Source organism: Tauraco erythrolophus, chromosome 1, assembly GCF_009769465.1.
Source record: "Tauraco erythrolophus isolate bTauEry1 chromosome 1, bTauEry1.pri, whole genome shotgun sequence".
Lineage (NCBI taxonomy): Eukaryota > Metazoa > Chordata > Aves > Musophagiformes > Musophagidae > Tauraco > Tauraco erythrolophus.
The window spans coordinates 28,588,826-28,607,114 of NC_141465.1; the positions used below are offsets into that span (position 1 = coordinate 28,588,826).

Here is an 18,289-nt window from a genome sequence, read left to right on the forward strand (position 1 = left end):
CCCCACAGACACGGAAAGCATCCCCCATCAATTCTTAAAGCATATTTCAATTAGGACTTAATTTTTGTCACAAATCACAAGAATAATATACAACTGGCTAAGGAGCTACATGATAAATAATTGGGAAAGAGAATCTATCCATGCACTAGTTAAATACAGCTAACCTCTTTACAGTACACAAAAAACATTCATTAATAATGTATTGTAAAGACTGAAATGTAAAGAGAAAGAGAGAGAAAATACATTACTGATTTTGTTAATTCAAGTTCAGGCATCTACTTGTGTTACAGCACAGCTGTCAAAGGCGAGAATGAGTAAATAATAAAACAGAGTGTTTTTCTTTCTTTCCACATTATTCTATAACTGAACACCAATGGGCAGTGAAGCACTCATTCTGCTGTCCAACTCATGAGGCTGCTGTGGTGTCCTAGTTCTGCATCTGTTCAAAGAACTTGTAGGTGGGATTTTCATAGCCATTTTGCTGCATCTTGGAAAGGTGGCGCTCCTCTGGTGTCACTGCAGCATCCACCTGTCGCGGGAAGAAACAACCAGGGTCAGACTCTTCCTGAATTCACAGCATATCCCACGTCTCCCCACTTCACGGCCATCCAACATACTTTGTACCCTCTCCTGCGCATTCAGGCAGAAAGCATCCTCTGAAACATCAGACAGAGTTTGTTTGGCAGGTTCTTACCTGGCCCCCTCTTTTTTTTTTTTTTTTTTAAATTAAGAGGGGAAAGTAAGTTAGGTCTTAAACTCAACCCAAATCTCCTAAGAAAGTCTAAAAGAAAGGTGGCTGGGAAGTGATAGGGATACTTCTCCATTAAACAGAGTATTAAACCTAGTACCTGGAGGCTGTATCATTGTCTGAAGAAACAACTCTCTGAAAACTCTTCCCTCCAAGTTACACAGGACTGCAGGTGGCCTCACAAACAAAATCAACAGACCCCACTGCACCCAGCAATAAATGAGAAGCCAGCAGACAGCTTTAAAGAGCAACTTGCAAGAGACAGCCCTTCCAGCTCGGACAGTCATGGTTCACTTTTTGGACACAGTAACACACAGGAGAAGACAACGCAACAGGAACAATTCTGCAACCCATTTTTTTGCTGCAAGACTTCAAAAAGTTGACCAAACTCTGCAGTACCAGCTTTGGTTTTTGTTGTCTGGCTCAGGAAGCATGCAACTCCACAGATAAAAAAAAGGGATATATTTTGCATCTCCCCACTAGTCCCCTATTACTATTTTTTCCCCCTCCTGAGATATATATCAGTATCTGTACTTGGGACCAACTGGATCTCAAAAAAAAGAAAAAGCTCACTAAAAAGCTGAAGGAAGTGGCTTGAGGATGCCTTTGGTCTACGCCGTGCTCTCACATCTGCTGCAGATGCTGTGGTCTGAAGACCAAGAAAAATTAGTAAGAAAAAATAAAATGAGGGTAGCAAGCAAATGCCAGAATAGTCAGGCAAAAAGGTGAGCAAAAAATTCCATTGCACTCACGGGAATGGAACTTCTCTGGCTCCAAGGTCGAGTTTGGTTCAATGTAGTGAAAAAGCTTGACGTGTCTGCACTGGTTTAAGTACTTCTACTTAACTAAAATTGACCTTTCTTGATTACTTGGAAGACAGGCATAAAGTCAGATCAGTCAAGACTTCTCTGTTGAATACCTGGGCAGCTCCACAAATTATTTCCTTCCTTCACTGAATGTTACAGAAATATAAAACTCCATCAAATTAGAGTGGGCGAGAACAGTCTCTAAATGTTAATAAGGTATTTCACCTCTGCTGTAAGAGCTCAATAGCCGTTGGGTATTCAAAACCTACCTGTATCCTGGCTATCTTGCTAACCACCTATGAACACAGAGCTAAGAAAGCCTGCTTGTCAGCTATTTCATCTCCTATCTGTTATCTCTAGTCTTTGACAGCTCTTAAGAGAGAAGGCAAAAAGTGAATTTTACATTGTCAAAAATTTTAAATCAGGAAGGTGCCTAAGACTCTACACTGAAGTACTACGTACGAACATTTTCCTGTGGATTCTTCTAAGTAGTGACCTTTAGGAAAAAAACAGTCATTTTAGCATAAAAATAGCCTTTTGGATAATGGAAAGTGTATTCTCTCAAGAAGCCTTACATAGCAGGCTAAGTTACTCTAACCTTTTAATAAAAAAGCAAAGGGGAAGTATTTATGTCCAATACTCATTTTAAATCTACTCTACAATACTGGGAATAACTCAGCTTAGTGAGGACAGACTATGACCTTCAGTAAATTGTTACCTGATACCCTGGAGAAAGATTAAAGGTATGTTCTTCCACGCTTGGGACAAATGCAGGCTGCTCAGCTTATTTTTGCAGCCAGTCTTTTGTTGCGCTAGGCTATACCACAGGACCAAATGGAAAATGGCTCCTCTCACAGTCATCCTCTGTTTACATGTTCTTTTCTTTGTTGCTTAGGAGAAGAAATGGTTCTGTGTAGGGAACGTGTATTGGGCTGCTCAGACGAACTGCTAATTCCAAATGTGATCTATTTTCTGTGTCCCTTTTAAATCTCCTTGTTCATGTTCCAAATCTCAAATTGCACTTTCAATCAACACTGTGTCTTCCATGAAATCTCTTCTTCTTATGCCATAATTGTACATTTGTGTGAAATACCCAACTTTAAGGGTCTGCTTTTGCTCACAGGCTATTGTGAAACTCTCCATTGCTGGGAGTCCTGAGCCTTCCAAGAGGCCCCTGACTCCTGCCAGCAGGGAACAGGACACCTGGAAGAAAGAATCACTGGGCTGAGCTGACACGGTGCTCCCTGTGTTTGATTCTCAAACATAACTTGGCCTTTTTTTACTGTTAAAATACTGCCATTCGAAGGCTAGTTTTCTCTTTTTTTTTTTTAAAGTTGGATTTGCATGGAGCAATTCTCTTACGCAACAAACCCAAAATACATTTTCACCTCCTGTGACAGGCTCTCAGGCAGTGAGATCCTGTTTAGAAAGAGGTTGCTCTTGCTTTAAGCTGCTATTTCCAGATTTCTCTTGTTTTAGAAATTAAGGGGGGGAGGGGAGGAAATAGTGTTTTTCTTTTCCTGCTCCCCTTGCTCTCCAAAAGTGACTAAGAAACTTCTTCTTTTCTACTGAAGGATGCAAGCTTCCCATGGCCAGCCCATGTGAGCGGTGAGCACTCAGCTTGGCTGTCAACAAGCATTCTGACCCATCAAGGACCAGAGAACTCCATGGAATTTCACATCCTGTCTCCTATTTGATCTCTACACCCAAATCCCCAAGACATTTCTGTACAACGAGGTGCTCAGCAGCTGGCGTACAACTGCTCACTCACACCTGGAGGACTCGCCCGTGCCTGCTGCCCAACCTCACCTACGCCCAGCAGAGAGGGCAGCAGAGGGGCTGGGTGGGAGCTCTTACAACCCACAGCACTCAGCTCTGCAAGTATCTCCAGGGGCTGGGCTGCTTCCTGCTGCTTGACCTGTCCTCTCTCCAGAGGTTGGCAACTTCTCCCTCCACAAGGACACACCATCTATATCCATACGCAGTGAATCACCTTCTGGCAATCCCTTGATGCCGTTGCTGTTCGGCAGAGCACTTGTGTTGGACGTATCTCGTCAGTATAACAGCAGCAGGGCCTAACAAATCCATTCCATATAGATTTTACACAAACATGTAAAAGGCCTAATCCCTGCCCTGAGGATCAAGCAAATTTAACAGTGTTCACTATTTCCATTGTGACAGTGTCGCCACATGTCATCTGTTGCTGCTAAAGTTGTCACTAACATGTCTGCAAAGAGAAGAGAACCAAGCAGGGAAAATGGCAAATGTCCCTCTAGCTTTTTCAGCGCTTACAGAAAATAAGAATACAAAGCAAGTGCAGCGGAGAAGCCACTATTCCTTTCATTCCTGAGTGGGCTTCTCGTGCACAGTAACACCATGCTACAGGAGTATCTGGTGCTTCTCCAAATCAAGAAGTGAGAGCCTCACAATTCACAACTAAATCCCCCAACAGCTCTAAAAGTTTCTCATTTAGCACGAAATTAAAGTGCAATATGAAGCTCTGGGGTTGAGAGGTTTCTGTGTACTCATACATGCCTGCGAGCATCTTCCTTTCCAGGAGGCTCTCCCACTAGGCTGGGATGCAAAGGAGGGCTGTGCCAGAACCTGAGCTGTATTTCATTCTTATTTAAGCTCAAAACAACACTGTATTGAACTCTGTCACCTGTTTTAGCTTAAGCCTCCCACTCAGCGCTTCTTATTCAGGACTAGAAGACGTGTTAAGCACACAGCAAAACCTGCTTGCAGGAAAGAAACAGGGTAAGACAACAACATAAATGAAAAAGAATCTAAAAGTGCAAGGCAGAAGAGACTAAAGAACTGCCGAGAAACTAGAGAAACTTGGAAGAAAATCAGGGAGGAGAAAGATTACGAAAAAATATGATGGTAAAATCAGACTAAATTTTTAACACCCCTGCACAATATTCCATATTAAAAAGCCCCACTTTGATAAAACTAGTTTACAGTGAAAGCCCAATAACCTCTGAAATACGGCATTTATAGATGAAAGAGATTTATTGAGGCTCCTACTTGCAGTCTTAGTCAGGGTTTTTTTTTTTTTAATTTCCCCTTCAGCCTTTAAAATGACTAGTGCTGGTACACTAGCACCTCTTTCCTGCAGCTGTCTGCTGCAGGGTAATCCATCTCACTGCCAACCTACGTGCACTATCGCTCATCCTGAATGTCTTCTCCTCTACCCACTTTTACCCATTCCAACTCTGCGAAACAGTTCCTCTCGTTTCTTACAACCTCCATCCCAGGTCTTGCTCTGCCAAATGATGTGCCTTGAACCCGATTATCTCCTTGTCAGTAAATCCCTAAAGCCTTTTACCATTTTAAGAAGCTTTTTGCACCCGTTATGGAGGTGGCAGAAGTTGAACACAGCATGTAAGAGGTGTGGGTACTCTGGTGCTGCTGACATTTCTCTTTTCTACGACATGCTGTCTCTTGAGAAAACAGCTCAGTCAGGTAGATAAACTCTTTTAAGACTGTCCATCCATCTATCCCATTCTGCTCCAGCCTACGGATCTTTCACACAGAGAATCCTAATGCGGAGTCAGGAAGGTGTTAATGCTGCAGGAAAATCCATGTGCTGCCTCTACACACACAGGGGGCAGATGGAAAGCCCAGACAGGAGGTGCTGGCAGCCCTCAGATGCACAGAACACAACACTGCTGTTTAAGTGGTGGTAAATGGATGCCGCCTTATATACATGTGCCGATCGGGCTTTGAGACATGGACTTTGGAGAGCACTACAGCAATTTCAATGGCTTCTCTGCTGCTGCTGTGAGCCCTCCTGTTGTCAGCTCTCCCCACATGCTCCCGCTGGAGGTTCTGCCTCCATAACAGAAAGCAAATGAGCTTCAAAGAGGAGATCCTGAAAGAGGAGGAGTTGAGACAGTCAGCTGAAATCTGGAGCACAGAAGAAGTGAGAAGTTCTCTTTTGCCACCTGCTTTCATGGAGGAAGTAACCTCCTGAGGACAGCTGGGATGGGTGCAGCAGCAAAAAACACCTTCAAAATGTTTGTCGGAGGTCCTGTGTGCACATATATTAAGTAATTTTCCATCACTCAGTTATTTATTTACCTAATTGTGGAAGTCCTTTTCCTGAGGACGCTGAACCACTTGGAAATGTTTTTATTCTCAGACTTGGGAGAAAATTATTTTGACGCTTCTCACTTTTTCTAAACAGGACAGAGCTTCAAAAAAGGCTAACAGGATTTTTAATTACATCTTTTGTTAAAGAAATCATAGTGAAATGAGGAAAAGTACTTCAGAGTTGACTTTTTAGAAGAAGAGAATACAGGTGGAAAAGGACCTGTTTTGTAATCTTGCATCCACTATCTGGATTGAGAGCAGCCCTGAGGAAAAGGACTTGGGAGTGCTGGTGGATGAGAAGCTCAACATGAGCCGGCAATGTGCGCTTGCAGCCCAGAAAGGCAACCGTATCCTGGGCTGTATCAAAAGAAGTGTGACCAGCAGGTCGAGGGAGGTGATCCTGCCCCTCTACTCTGCTCTTGTGAGACCCCACCTGGAATACTGCATCCAGCTCTGGAGTCCTCATTACAATAAAGACATGGACCTGTTGGAGCAGGTCCAGAGGAGGGCCATGAAGATGATCCAAGGGCTGGAGCACCTCTGCTATGAAGACAGGCTGAGAGAGTTGGGGCTGTTCAGCCTGGAGAAGAGAAGGCTCTGGGGTGATCTTATAGCAGTCTTCCAGTACCTGAAGGGGGCCTATAGGAAAGCTGGAGAGGGACTTTTTACAAGGGCATGTAGTGACAGGACAAGGGGCAATGGCTTTAAACTGAAAGAGGGGAGATTTAGATTAGATTTAAGGAAGAAATTTTTCACTCAGAGGGTGGTGAAGCACTGGAGCAGGTTGCCCAGAGAAGTTGTGGATGCCCCATCCCTGGAAGTGTTCAAGGCCAGGTTGGACGAGGCTTTGGGCAACCTGGTGTAGTGGAGGGTTTCCCTGCCCATGGCAGGGGGACTGGAACTAGACGATCTCTGAGGTCCCTTCCAACCCAAACCAATCTGTGATTCTATGATTATCGCGGAATTAAATTCTCACAGTAACTTCTGATGTGCAATAAACAGGTTGCAAGACTTGTTAAGGTATACTCAGCCGACTTAGAGCTGATATACAGTTATTTTTACATCAAGTGATTTTGCTCTTTCATGCTTTTTCTGCACAGCACATTAAAGGTTCACTGTTGCTAAATAAATTAATCCTCTTTAGAACAGAACAGTTTAATTTTGAAGACATTTTAATATTAAACATCAACCGTATATGGATCTTTGGGTATGTGTTTTTTCTCTGAAGTGCTACAAAATTTTCATCAACTTAGGACAAAAATAGACATCATGCCTTTCTTGCAGGCGAGAGGCTCAGACAGTGAGGCTATGCAGTCTGTCAAGCCACAGAGCAAGTCTGGCAGAGTGAGGAATCCTGCCCGCCAATGCCAGACACAATGCAGCAAATCTACAAGGTGACACCATCTACAGTGTGGTACTATAAATCGACTAATATTCTTGATAGATCCACATGCTATAGCTTTATGGTTTTATCTGCAAAATTTTTTATTCCCTAAGTGACACTGTCATTTTGGCATTAATTACTCGTTCAGCTTGTGCATGCTATTTCTAGTCCAACATTTCCAGGTTCGCTGTCGCTGACGAAAGCTCATAGGTATCAAGGATCACCTCTGCCACGTCATTCTACCAGGAGAAGCCCACCTGAAATTTTAAGGTCATACTGCAATAATGGTATGTCCACATTCAGTGTCTGACTCGGGGCTTTGGCTTTGCAAGCCTCCTGGCCTATTCTGTTGTCGCTGAATTCAGACAAAGGAGGGTCTTGGGTGGCACAAGTCTTGGCAGTAGCTATCAACTCAGTGGTTTAAAACTAAAACCTGTTTCAATTTCCTTCAAAATGAGCTGGAGGCTTTCATATGGGAAGTTAAAGCTCAGATTCTTGCTTGCTGTTTTCTGCCTCTCGGTTCAAAATTCTGCACAGCTTGCTGTCTGCTCCAATCTCACCCCAAACAGTTGGTGCTTTTCTGACCATGTCTCTTTGGAAGGTTTCAGGCCACACGGGCAACCACAGCATGGACACAGGGATGCACAAGCACAGGCTTAAGACAAAGGCTTACTCAAATATTTTTAAGATCCTTCATTGCCCCAGATAGTGGAATACATACATCAGCAAGACCAAAGCAAGGTTCATTTGACTCAAGTTGAAACCAATACAAACTGTGGACTTGAACAAGACTTAGTTTTAAACAGAAATGTAAAATACCTGTTTTAGTTGACAAAAACATGTGTCTCAAGTGTTTGCTAATACAAGGACTATCTGTAAACCAGACACTCACACGGCAAACTAGATATCAATTCACAAGGGGAAAAAAAGTTACACGAACCTTCTTCCAGTTCTCAGAACTAAGTTTTTCTGCTTACAGAGATCTTGTCTTAAATCCAAGCAACAGGTGAGGTGATTTAAGTTACTGTAAATTGGCCACAAATTTACTTGGTAGATTGGGAAGAGACAAGGGTTTTCATCTTGAAAATCCCATGTAAAATTCTTATATATTATTTGTTTCTCAAATCTATGAGTTTCAGATTAGCCATAAATCAAAAGTTGCTGGTGGCAGAAGAAAATCTTGTTCAAGACAACAAAAAGTAATAAAGTACCTGTATAGGGAAAATCCTTGTAGTGTACAGCACAATCCACAGAAGACCTGCCTCAAATGTTTATTTATAAGCTAAATAAAGAAATCTGTGTGTCTGAATTTCCAACAACAGTAAAACCAGATTTTTCCTCTCATGGAGTATCTGCTCATTGGCTACTGTTAAATTGCCTATAAAATGAACTTTCACACTATGAGGTGATTGGTCTGGTGGAGTTCCAGAAGAAGTTTTTGTGGTTTTACACCCAACATAACATGGTTTATACTGTATTTATAAAATAAGGTAATTTGATTCTACTCTGCTAGATGCAACCACTCCAACTCTGAACATTAGGCTAGCCAAAAACATGGTTTCTTGGTTTGTAAATATATTTATAGAGCAGCATGTTGACTGTGTTGTACATGTGACACCAGTTGTGCCTGGCAGTCTCTTCTTACCTCCACAACCCCATGATGAATAGATGTGTACTGCTTCTTCTTCAGCATCACCAAAGTAATGACAATCACTGTTGCTATGACAACACCTCCCACCATTAGTCCAATGATGGCACCTTTATTTGAACCCACATCTTCAGCAAAGAACACCTACAAAAGAAAAATAAAGGAAGGTGGCTAGAAAAAAACTCACTGAATATTTGGTTACCCTATCCAGCTGCTACAGCAATATAAAGCCTATTGAAGCATCAGTAATTTAACAGTATTGCATGTCATCCTAATTATTCAAAACTGGATTGCTGTACCACAAAGCTCTCACAGTCGGAGAAGAGCTATTTGGAAATCTGTATTGCCTGTGATGTAGCAGTGCTGTCGCTAAGGGGAAGACTCATCTCCATGTTTCTGCTTCACACAGGTCTTAGTAGCTGGTTTTTTTCCTTGGGTAAGCAAGTCGAGCTAATTACAAAACGACGGATAAACTTGTAGAGGAGTAACCAAGGAGCATGCTGATTTCTTTATTTTTAGAAAGTGTTCATAAATCTACACCTGTGTGGCTTCTTTGGACTATGATGCATTTCTTCGATAAAAGAGTAGTAAAGACCTGTAGGACAAAAGTGAAACTTGCATGCAACCAGCTGGGAGAAAATTCTCACACCAAAGAGACAAGAGTCCAACAAAAACAAGCATGCTGATTTAAGTGACCGCCAAGGGATGCTTCAAGATTTTGCAGGGTAAAGGGAGAATGAGCTATATGTGGCTGATGACGATACTCATGTGAGACCTAGATGAGGTAACAGTTGTGTGAAAAGCAGAGAAGATCCACTTGTATTATATGTACTGGTAAGGCAAAAACGAGTGGACAGCAAGATGCTTTACTATGCATTTAATAAGACTGTCTTTTAGCAACAGGAGCAGATACGAAAAGTGGGTGATTGTTTTCACTGTCCTGTTTTGTATTCAAGGAATACACTGGATTATTTTACACCTATGCATATTTCACAAACCTTTTGTCTGCTTGTCAATAGTAGGCTTTCATTATTATTATTTTTAACTAAAATGGGCAAAAAGGATTAGAGAATAAATTACATTCACAGAATTGTAAGACTACCTCACTCTGAAAGACTAAATACTTTGACAAGTATTTAACAAAAATGCAGAGGGAAGCAGGAAACCAGCTGAGAATTATAATGAGCTGTATAACATTTGCACTCTTCGAGAAACACAATCTTCCTCAGAGAGGTATTAAAGCACGCAGTATAAATATTTATATTGTTCCTAGTCATAAGCAAGAAATGTGTTTAAACAAAGTTAAGAATTCACTAGAAAGTACGCACAATGGACAGTGTTGGCATAAGCTGATGTGAAGCAATAATTTCTTCTGTCAATTTTACCTGCCCAGGACTGAAATTCTCTCACTGTACTATTTCGGAGCACTGTGAAATGCCCCAGCTAATACACATGTGCAACAGAGGAAGGCCTTAAGCACTCTGAGTCATGAAAACCAACTTCATGTACAGTTAAAATGTGAACATCCATAAGGGAGAAAGTATCTGCCATTTCGGCTCAATGCAGAAGCTTGCAGGTAAAATACAACGTGTGGCTGAATTCAAAGCAATATCCTAAGGAGACCATTTCAGTAAATCCTACCAAGGCACAGGAGAAGGAAAACACACATGGAAGTATTTTCTGCTTACTGCTTTTGAATTAAAGCTAATGGAGAAGGGCATCAGGTAGGATATGGCATGCGGTAAACAAGCAATGCCCTGTAAGGCTTCAGTCCAGTAGTTCCTCAGAAATACCGGGCTCCTTGCTCAGTCTCAATTGAAAAGATAACCTAGAGGACAGCTTGCTAATTGTGAAATAATGGTTGTACCTATCAGCAAGAAGTACAGCATAAAATGCTTTAAAAAGCTGGAAAGGTCCCATTTTAAGCGCCACACAGATTACGGAAGTGCAGGGATTACAATGCATTCCCTATCAGCCACTGATGTAAGGGTAGTTTCCAGCACCAAACCACTTGGGATGGTATCAAACCACTTAAACATTAAAGGTTGCTGCTGGGAAGTGCATGTGACACAGGATCAATAACTACGGTGTTTAAAACACATTCCTGCAAGTTCTTTCCCGTCAGTAAACTGCACGGGCTTACTCCATCAGGATGTTTAACCCATCCGAGCTAAACACATCAGAATTTCCCAAATTAGCGCTAATGCATTTTGGATTAGCTCGTCAAACTGGGAATTCTCAGTTCTCAGCATCAAAGAGATGGCAGAGTATCTTTTCACACAGTGATTGCCTAGTTCAAATGCAAATTTGAGTCCCATGTTAATTTTAATTTTCAGCACTACTTAGCTTTAAGAATATATTAAGGAAAAAAGCTTTCAAGTTTAATATCAGGATATTGAAAGTCACGGAATTGAAATCTCATCATGTAATACACCTTCACAAAAGAGGAAGCAGAAAAGGTTTATAGCCAACACTGCTGTATGGGTTCTTCATTACTTATTAAAGGACTGAAAAAAGCTTTTAGAAGGTGCTTGTTCTTACTTACATTGCTTTTGGTTGTTATGTTCGTGTTCGTAAGAAGCATAGTTGACAATATTTTGCTCCTACCTGCCCCTCACCTGTTAATAATTTAATATACCTTAGGGAACAAAACACACAGATACAGCCAAGTACAAACTAAAATTAAGGTCAGTGGAGAATCTCCTCTTATCCCAAACAGGCAATCTTGCGAAAGGTTATGCTCCACGGAGTTCATCCTCCTTCATGTACCACCACCATCTGTTTTGACAGAAAAGGAATCTATTCCTGAAACGGTGTCACTCTATTTCTTGCTGCACCATGCTGTGCGTCTCCATCAATTTTTTTTTTTCCTTTTTTAAACTTAGCATTTTCCTTCCTCTATATCCCTTCTCTTTAGTTATGTGACCATGACAGATGGACTGTGGGACAAATATGGCCCATATGACCACATCCAGTCATGCGGCAGTGCAAGGGCAGGAACTGTCAGAATTCCCTTTCATATGAGACTTAACAGCTTTCCATCCTCTCTGGTGAAATTATTCAGGGCTTACTCTCATTTAAGAGAGAACCAGAAAAATCATAATCTGTTCACGTGAAAACTTTTCATTGGCACTTTCAGCATCCACATTACCCAGGGCAAACATGGCCATAAGTGACCCACTAGTTCCAAGATGGAATCACCAACTCAAAATGCATGCGTGGAAAGCACTAAAGCACTGTTTGTTCACTCACCAGCTTTTGATGATGAACTTCATATCCTGAGTCATGCCGGAACTCCGCATCCATCTTCACTTCGGATATCTCTTCTGTTTTAACATTGGTCAGCCCGGAACCTGCATTGCACCGCAACGACAATTCGTTAAAGTCACCAACTCGGTTGCGCTCTGCTTACCTCCACCGTTACAAGAGCAGAAGGCAACGGTATGATTCAGGCGGAGGAGGTGTGACACAACGTGAAAGGGAACTGGGAGGCAAGTGAGGTACATCTGATGTTTCAGTCCCACTGAGGTGACACAGAATGAGCTGGTAAGATTTCTCCTCTGCTAAATGCTCCTTAATCCACTGCAGCTATGTTGGTACAAGCATCGAAGGCTTTCAGCAGGAAACACTGCAAGAACTAAGCTGCAAGGGACCAACAGTTGTCTCCTGAATTGGCTCACAGGATGCAGACAGATCTGCTCTGACAGCCTCTTTAGCAACATCAAGAAAATTTGGTGTTTAGGCCGAAATCTTCCTCCTCCCTACGCTCAGGCTGCTGTGAGGAAAAAACATATACCCACGGTGTGAGGTGGGGAACTCCAGATATTATGTTTTCTTGCTTCCTGTGAGTCTGCGCCTTTTGCATGAAAATGCAGAAATAAAAGTTATTAAAACGTTCGTGAAGTTTACACAGTTCTTACTTGTTTTCGTATTTCAGACTTCTCAGAATTAATACGATTCAAGTCTTGACTTCTGCCTGAGAGATGGTAACTGTCCTTCTTGATTACAAACATACAGTAAAGCAAGTAAGCAAAGCATGCAGTGATTTTAATTGTGGACAGTTTGCAGTCCTGTTCTCCCCTTACGGGTGTGAAGAGGAGATGCTGCACTTGGCTAACTGGAAAGAAGGCCAGGATTGCGTCCTGGAAAATAGTCTTAGGAGAATGAACCAGACTTAGAACAGCTGAGCAGTGCATCCTATAGATGTATCCATGAATGTTTTGTCCTGAAAAGCTGGCTCTGGCTCATAGAGAACATATGGGTATTCATGTAGACAGTTATTTTCCTTCTCAGTACCAACTGACTGACATTTATATTTCTTGGAGGTACAAACACTGCAAAAGCATGATGTTTATGAGAAGTTATTTCCTCACCCTATCTAATGTGATAAGAACAAACTGGTTCATATTCCTTGTCTATATTTATTTTAGCATTTTATCACTCCAACTCCTCTCTCCAAGCCTTTATTCTGATTCTTAGTATTTTGGGCTGACCTTAAGCTCTGATGCAGAGGAAGAACTTCTAAAATTCTCAACACTACTGACCGCTCTTGTGCTCCACTGTCTCTCTGGACTCTCAATAAATTCTTGAAGACTTCCATGTCCCAATGAGCTCCAGTCTAAAGTAGCACTCAATGCAAGAATTATTGCCCTTTATTGCCTTTGAATGTGCAATTTCTTTTTTCATTAAATGCAGATTTATTTTTGTATTATGAGTCAGCAAGAACAGACCTTCCCAAGAACTTCTCTGCACTGTACAGACAATCCCATTCTAACCTTCTGATCTTTCTTTTCACAGTAAACCATGCAAAGGAGAGAACAAGAATCATCTTCATGCAGTGAAGTATTTATGGTTATTTTCTTAATAGTCTGACTGCCCCATGAATTCTAACTTAATTAAGTGTCCTATTTTTTAAGGAATAAAGTACTTAAAGAACTCAAATTTCCTTATTAAGCATCTGATTTTTGATGCCACATTACAGTACTGACAAGTATATTATGACATTTATATATGAGAGATCATTTCTAAATGCAAGAACCACAACGTTCTTAAGGAATTGCAGTTTGAAAATAAACCATGATGTTCTGTCAATGAAATGCAGGAGGAAATGCAGATGAAGGAAATAAAACCCACGTGGTACCTGAAAAGGAGTTTAATTTCCTATCCTTGAAGCAGCTATGGTTAGTTTTCCAAACTAAAGTAAGAATACAATTTATTCTCCTTTGCACATCATCTCAAAATAGCCTCTACACCTGCATCAACGGGAAGCGAAGAAAATGAGAACGTGTATCTGGCTGCACAGAGGCTCACCTCTTCAACCCCCCTGCCTTTTTGGTTTTAGGATTAAAAGGGGAGAGGTAAAAAAAACAACAGTGGAATAGCGGTGCTTCACATAGATTAAACAGCTGGGGGGAAAGGGCTTTCCCAGGATTTGGCTCACTGCCCACAGCCATTGTGGCTGAAGAGGCGGCCGGCTCCCAGCTGCTTGCCACTGTCCATGGCCACACTTGCTGCCCCTTAGACATGCTGGCAAAAGCATCACATGGAAACTCCTCCAAGGCAAGGGCCTGGGGAATCACACAATTCTACTGTTACAGCTGGCACATTCACTGAAGCTATAAAAATTGATTAGAACATATCCATACATATATGAGATACATCCGTGAAGAATCAACTTGTCTTTTGTTGAGGGAAGTCCTGACTCCCAAACCTCTTAGAGGTCACTGGAAAAATTAGGAAGCACGTGGGAAACAGTGACTCAGCTTGGAGTGAATGTGGATTTCCAAAAAGCTTTTGAGAAGTTCCCCAATCAAAACTCTGGCAGAAGTTAAGATGGCAAGGATTCGGAGGGAAAGTCCTACACGACTTTCCATAACTGATTAAAAGATAGGAAATGAAGTGTAAATACACAGCCGTTTTTCACAATGGAGGAAGGTTACCAGCAGGGTCCCACAAGGATCTGTGCTGTGCTGTTTGTAAAGTGATCTGGATAAGGGAGTGAATAATGATGTGACAAAGTTTATTGACAAAAAATAAAAGAAAAAAAGAGAACAGTGAAAGTAAAACCAGCTGCAAAGAACTGCAGAAGGCTATTATAAATTCTGAGTGCACAATAAGAGGGAAATGATATTCAATATTGATATAACATAAAATGATGCTTGCAGGGATACACAGCCCTAACTGTACATACACAACAAAAGGCTCTAAATTAGCTCTGTTCCACCCAGGACAGAGACCTTGCAGTCACTGTGGGTAACTCTCTGTGGGCAGTTGGCTCAGTAGCAGTCAAAAAGGCAAAGAGAAACCTAGGAGTAATTACGAAGGAACAGAGAAAACAGAAAACATTGTTACACCACTGTATAAATGATGCGTCCTCATTTTAAATCTGGCTATCCGTTCTGGTCACCTCACCTCAAACGAAGGCAGAAGAACTAGAAAAGATACAAAGCAGGGACACACAGACAATCACTGGTATGGAACAGACTTCTCTGCAAGACAATCAGGAGTTTTCAGACTGGATGAGACAATCGAGGGGAAACGCTTCAGAGGCCTATATGACTGTGAATGACAATGAGAAAGTCTACAGGAAGTGGTTATTATTTCTCCTAAGAAAGTACAGGGCACCAACACGGCTATGATGCAGCAGACTGAAAACTAACAAAAAAAAGTGTATATACACATAATGTGGCAGGGACTGTGGAACTCACTGGCACAAATCATGAGGATGTTCAAAACACAAATGAACAAATACAAAGAAGAAAGGTTCATCCAGGATTACTAAACATGACAGTGAAGTCTATCAAATGCTGGCTGCCAAAAGCTCAGTGGATGTACCAAGAGTATAAGGCAGAGGTGAAGTCTGTAAGTATCCCGTTTGCACCACTGCTAGAGGCAGGAGAGTGGGCTTGGGTACTTCCGCTCTTGGGCTCTGACCACTTTCAGTGAAAGCAAGCTACGACAGCTTAGACTGTGGGTCTTCGTTAGCTTCAGTTAAACAGAGCCAAACACCACAAGCAGGAGTTACAGCAGCATTCAGGGTGCAGAACAGGTCAGGAGCCTTCACATCATAAGCGGTAGAGAGTGGTAAGCTCATCAGTAGTCTCAGCTGCTGGAAAAACACAGGCTCAGGCTTCTCTAAAGCCACATTTCTTTGAGGGTTCCTTCCCTCCTCCCATTCCCATCAAACACTCGCATGGGAGCTGTACTTAGAGCATGCAGAAAGTTAAACAATCTTTTGCCTTCAGATCAGGCAGGAATTTCTTGCTTTGGGCCAGGTGACCAAGGTCTAGTAGTCTACGTGGCCTTATCACCAATCCACAAGAATGCCATGGGATCTGACACAAAGTAGGACCTGATATTAGGAACTTAATGATGTTAGACTTACTAAAACTTGGTTTTAGTAGCTAGCACAGGAAAAAGGTCAGAAACAGAAAAATCTTCTGTTGCACTACAAACCCAATAGCAATTTTTTCCTTTCTCCTATCTCCCTTAGAAGTGAGGAAAAAGATTTCTAAACGTACAACTAGGGTTACCTGGTGCTCTTCTGCAAATAATTGATTATCTATCAAGAGAAGCATGACTCCGCATTGGAGTCAATTATAAACCCGGTATGAGACAAAAATATACATGAGGTTATATATGCCTTTTCACCATGTTACATTATATAATTTAGACTTTCTATTTAAGAGACTTCTCTTTATTTCCAGTTCATGCACTTTCCTGTACTGGTGACTACATATTTAGACCTGCATGCTAAAAGCAAAGATTTATTTTTCAGAGGTAGTAACCGAAGAAGGAAGAACTAACTGGAGAAGAAAAAAGTGCCTTTCAAAAACTCTTATCAGAGGTGTGAACCAAAGTAAGATGCAAACAGCCAAGGACTGCCTAATACCACTCTATTCTTGCATTGTAGACAAGCATACAAGAAAAATTAACTATATGACAAGACCTTTAATTTGGACACAAAATGGTGTTTTTTTCACTACTAAGTCTATAATACACAACCCAAACACAAAAGCCAATGTAAATGAAGAAAAGTCAGAGCAAATTTAACAAAAACAGCCTCACTGCAAATTCACAAATAATGATAATTATTAGTGCTTTTTCTTTTGAATTACATCCAATCTTTAGGGAGTTACATTCCTAATTACTTCAATTTAAAAATGCTACAATTCAGCTGGTAAATACATTAACTTGCAGCTCCTTAGAAAAACTGACAAAACCATTTAGCCATCAAAAACATGGATTTAAAAGCATCTAGTAAAATCCAACAAAACGAGCTATCAATGATAGGCTTTTAATTATATTGCTGTTACTTAATAATGTTAACTACTTTTATACACACATGTGTACGCATGCATGCATGCACACACACAAATAATCGGACATGAAAAAGAGCAGCATATGCAAACCTTATTGTTCCTTGCCCTTAAAGGAGAAAAAATAAGATCATACGGAGTTAAAAACTACTCATATGAAATAAAAACCAAGCAGCTGCTTTGGGGAACACTTTATTCTCACACAGATGAGCTTTTGCATTTATATAAACAGATATTTAGGCTTTAAGGATAAGAAAAAGAGGATATAATGAATTCCACCAAGGACACAATTAGGTGTGCATTATCTACCGCACTGCTTGTAATTGCTTCATCTACTGCTTAAATAACAGCCTAGGAAGATTTTGTGATTTTGTTTTGCAAGGCTCTGAAACAGTATTAGCTGTGCCTGTGGCCTTCCAGTTACTTTTAGAGTTAAAAATTACACCTCCAAATGAAGCACAGCTGAAACTACCAGACCTGAGTGGTCTCTACATAGAGAAAATCAAAAGTAGCACATTTAAGCAACAGAAATAATGACCGCATTCAGGAAAACATTTTACTAATTAATGTCCATGAACTGTATTTGAGTAAAGGCAAGAACAAGAAAAGACTTGTTGAATCAAGGCCTCTTGCAAGTGTAGTAAACAGCTTTATCTGGGTAAAGCTTCATCTAAAATAAATAGGCAGGATGGAATGGAATGCAGTGAACAACGACCTGGGTAGACACCTGCATGTTCGTATCAGAAGTTCAACTACTACTTCCGTATGACTCTTACGACTTTGTGCAGGTAATTTCATTTTGAAATGAAAGAAGAAGAGTGAAGACTATATACTCATTTATAAAGATTAAAATGAAAATTATATACTCGGTTTCGCGAGGAAAACTCAAATATCTTTGAGGAGTAAGTACTTTTAAAACTGCATGGAACTAAAACTTTCTGGTCTCTCCTTGGAAGTTAGTAAGATGGTGGTTTGCTTTCACTTCATGGATGACTATAAGGCTCTCACATTGGAGAAAGCAGAAAATAAGTGCAAAAAAGAATGTTATCTTTTTTAAAGAACCACTTAATTGGAACTTAATATAAAATAATTATTTCTCAGAATATCAGAGATTATTTACATGTGTGTAAAAACAAATAATCAAATCAAGTAAAATTGGTAATCCTTCTGACATGTCAATGCAGACGCTGTGCATATGCACATATAATTTGCATTCACAGTTAATAACGATCTGATTTATAAAACAAAGCAAAACAATCTAACGGAAAAAAAATCCATCAATGATTTTTA

General features: G+C 40.9%; 1 protein-coding gene across 1 annotated transcript in view; it reads right to left on the bottom strand.

Moving 5' to 3' along the window:
- Nucleotides 1-427: 427 nt before the first annotated feature.
- The window catches only part of APP (amyloid beta precursor protein), a 189,946-nt gene continuing 172,084 nt past the window's right edge, over nt 428-18,289 (bottom strand). Inside the window, 3 exon segments of the mRNA XM_086631552.1 lie at nt 428-529; nt 8,679-8,825; nt 11,934-12,034. Coding sequence (XP_086487678.1) covers nt 428-529; nt 8,679-8,825; nt 11,934-12,034 — 350 coding nt within the window.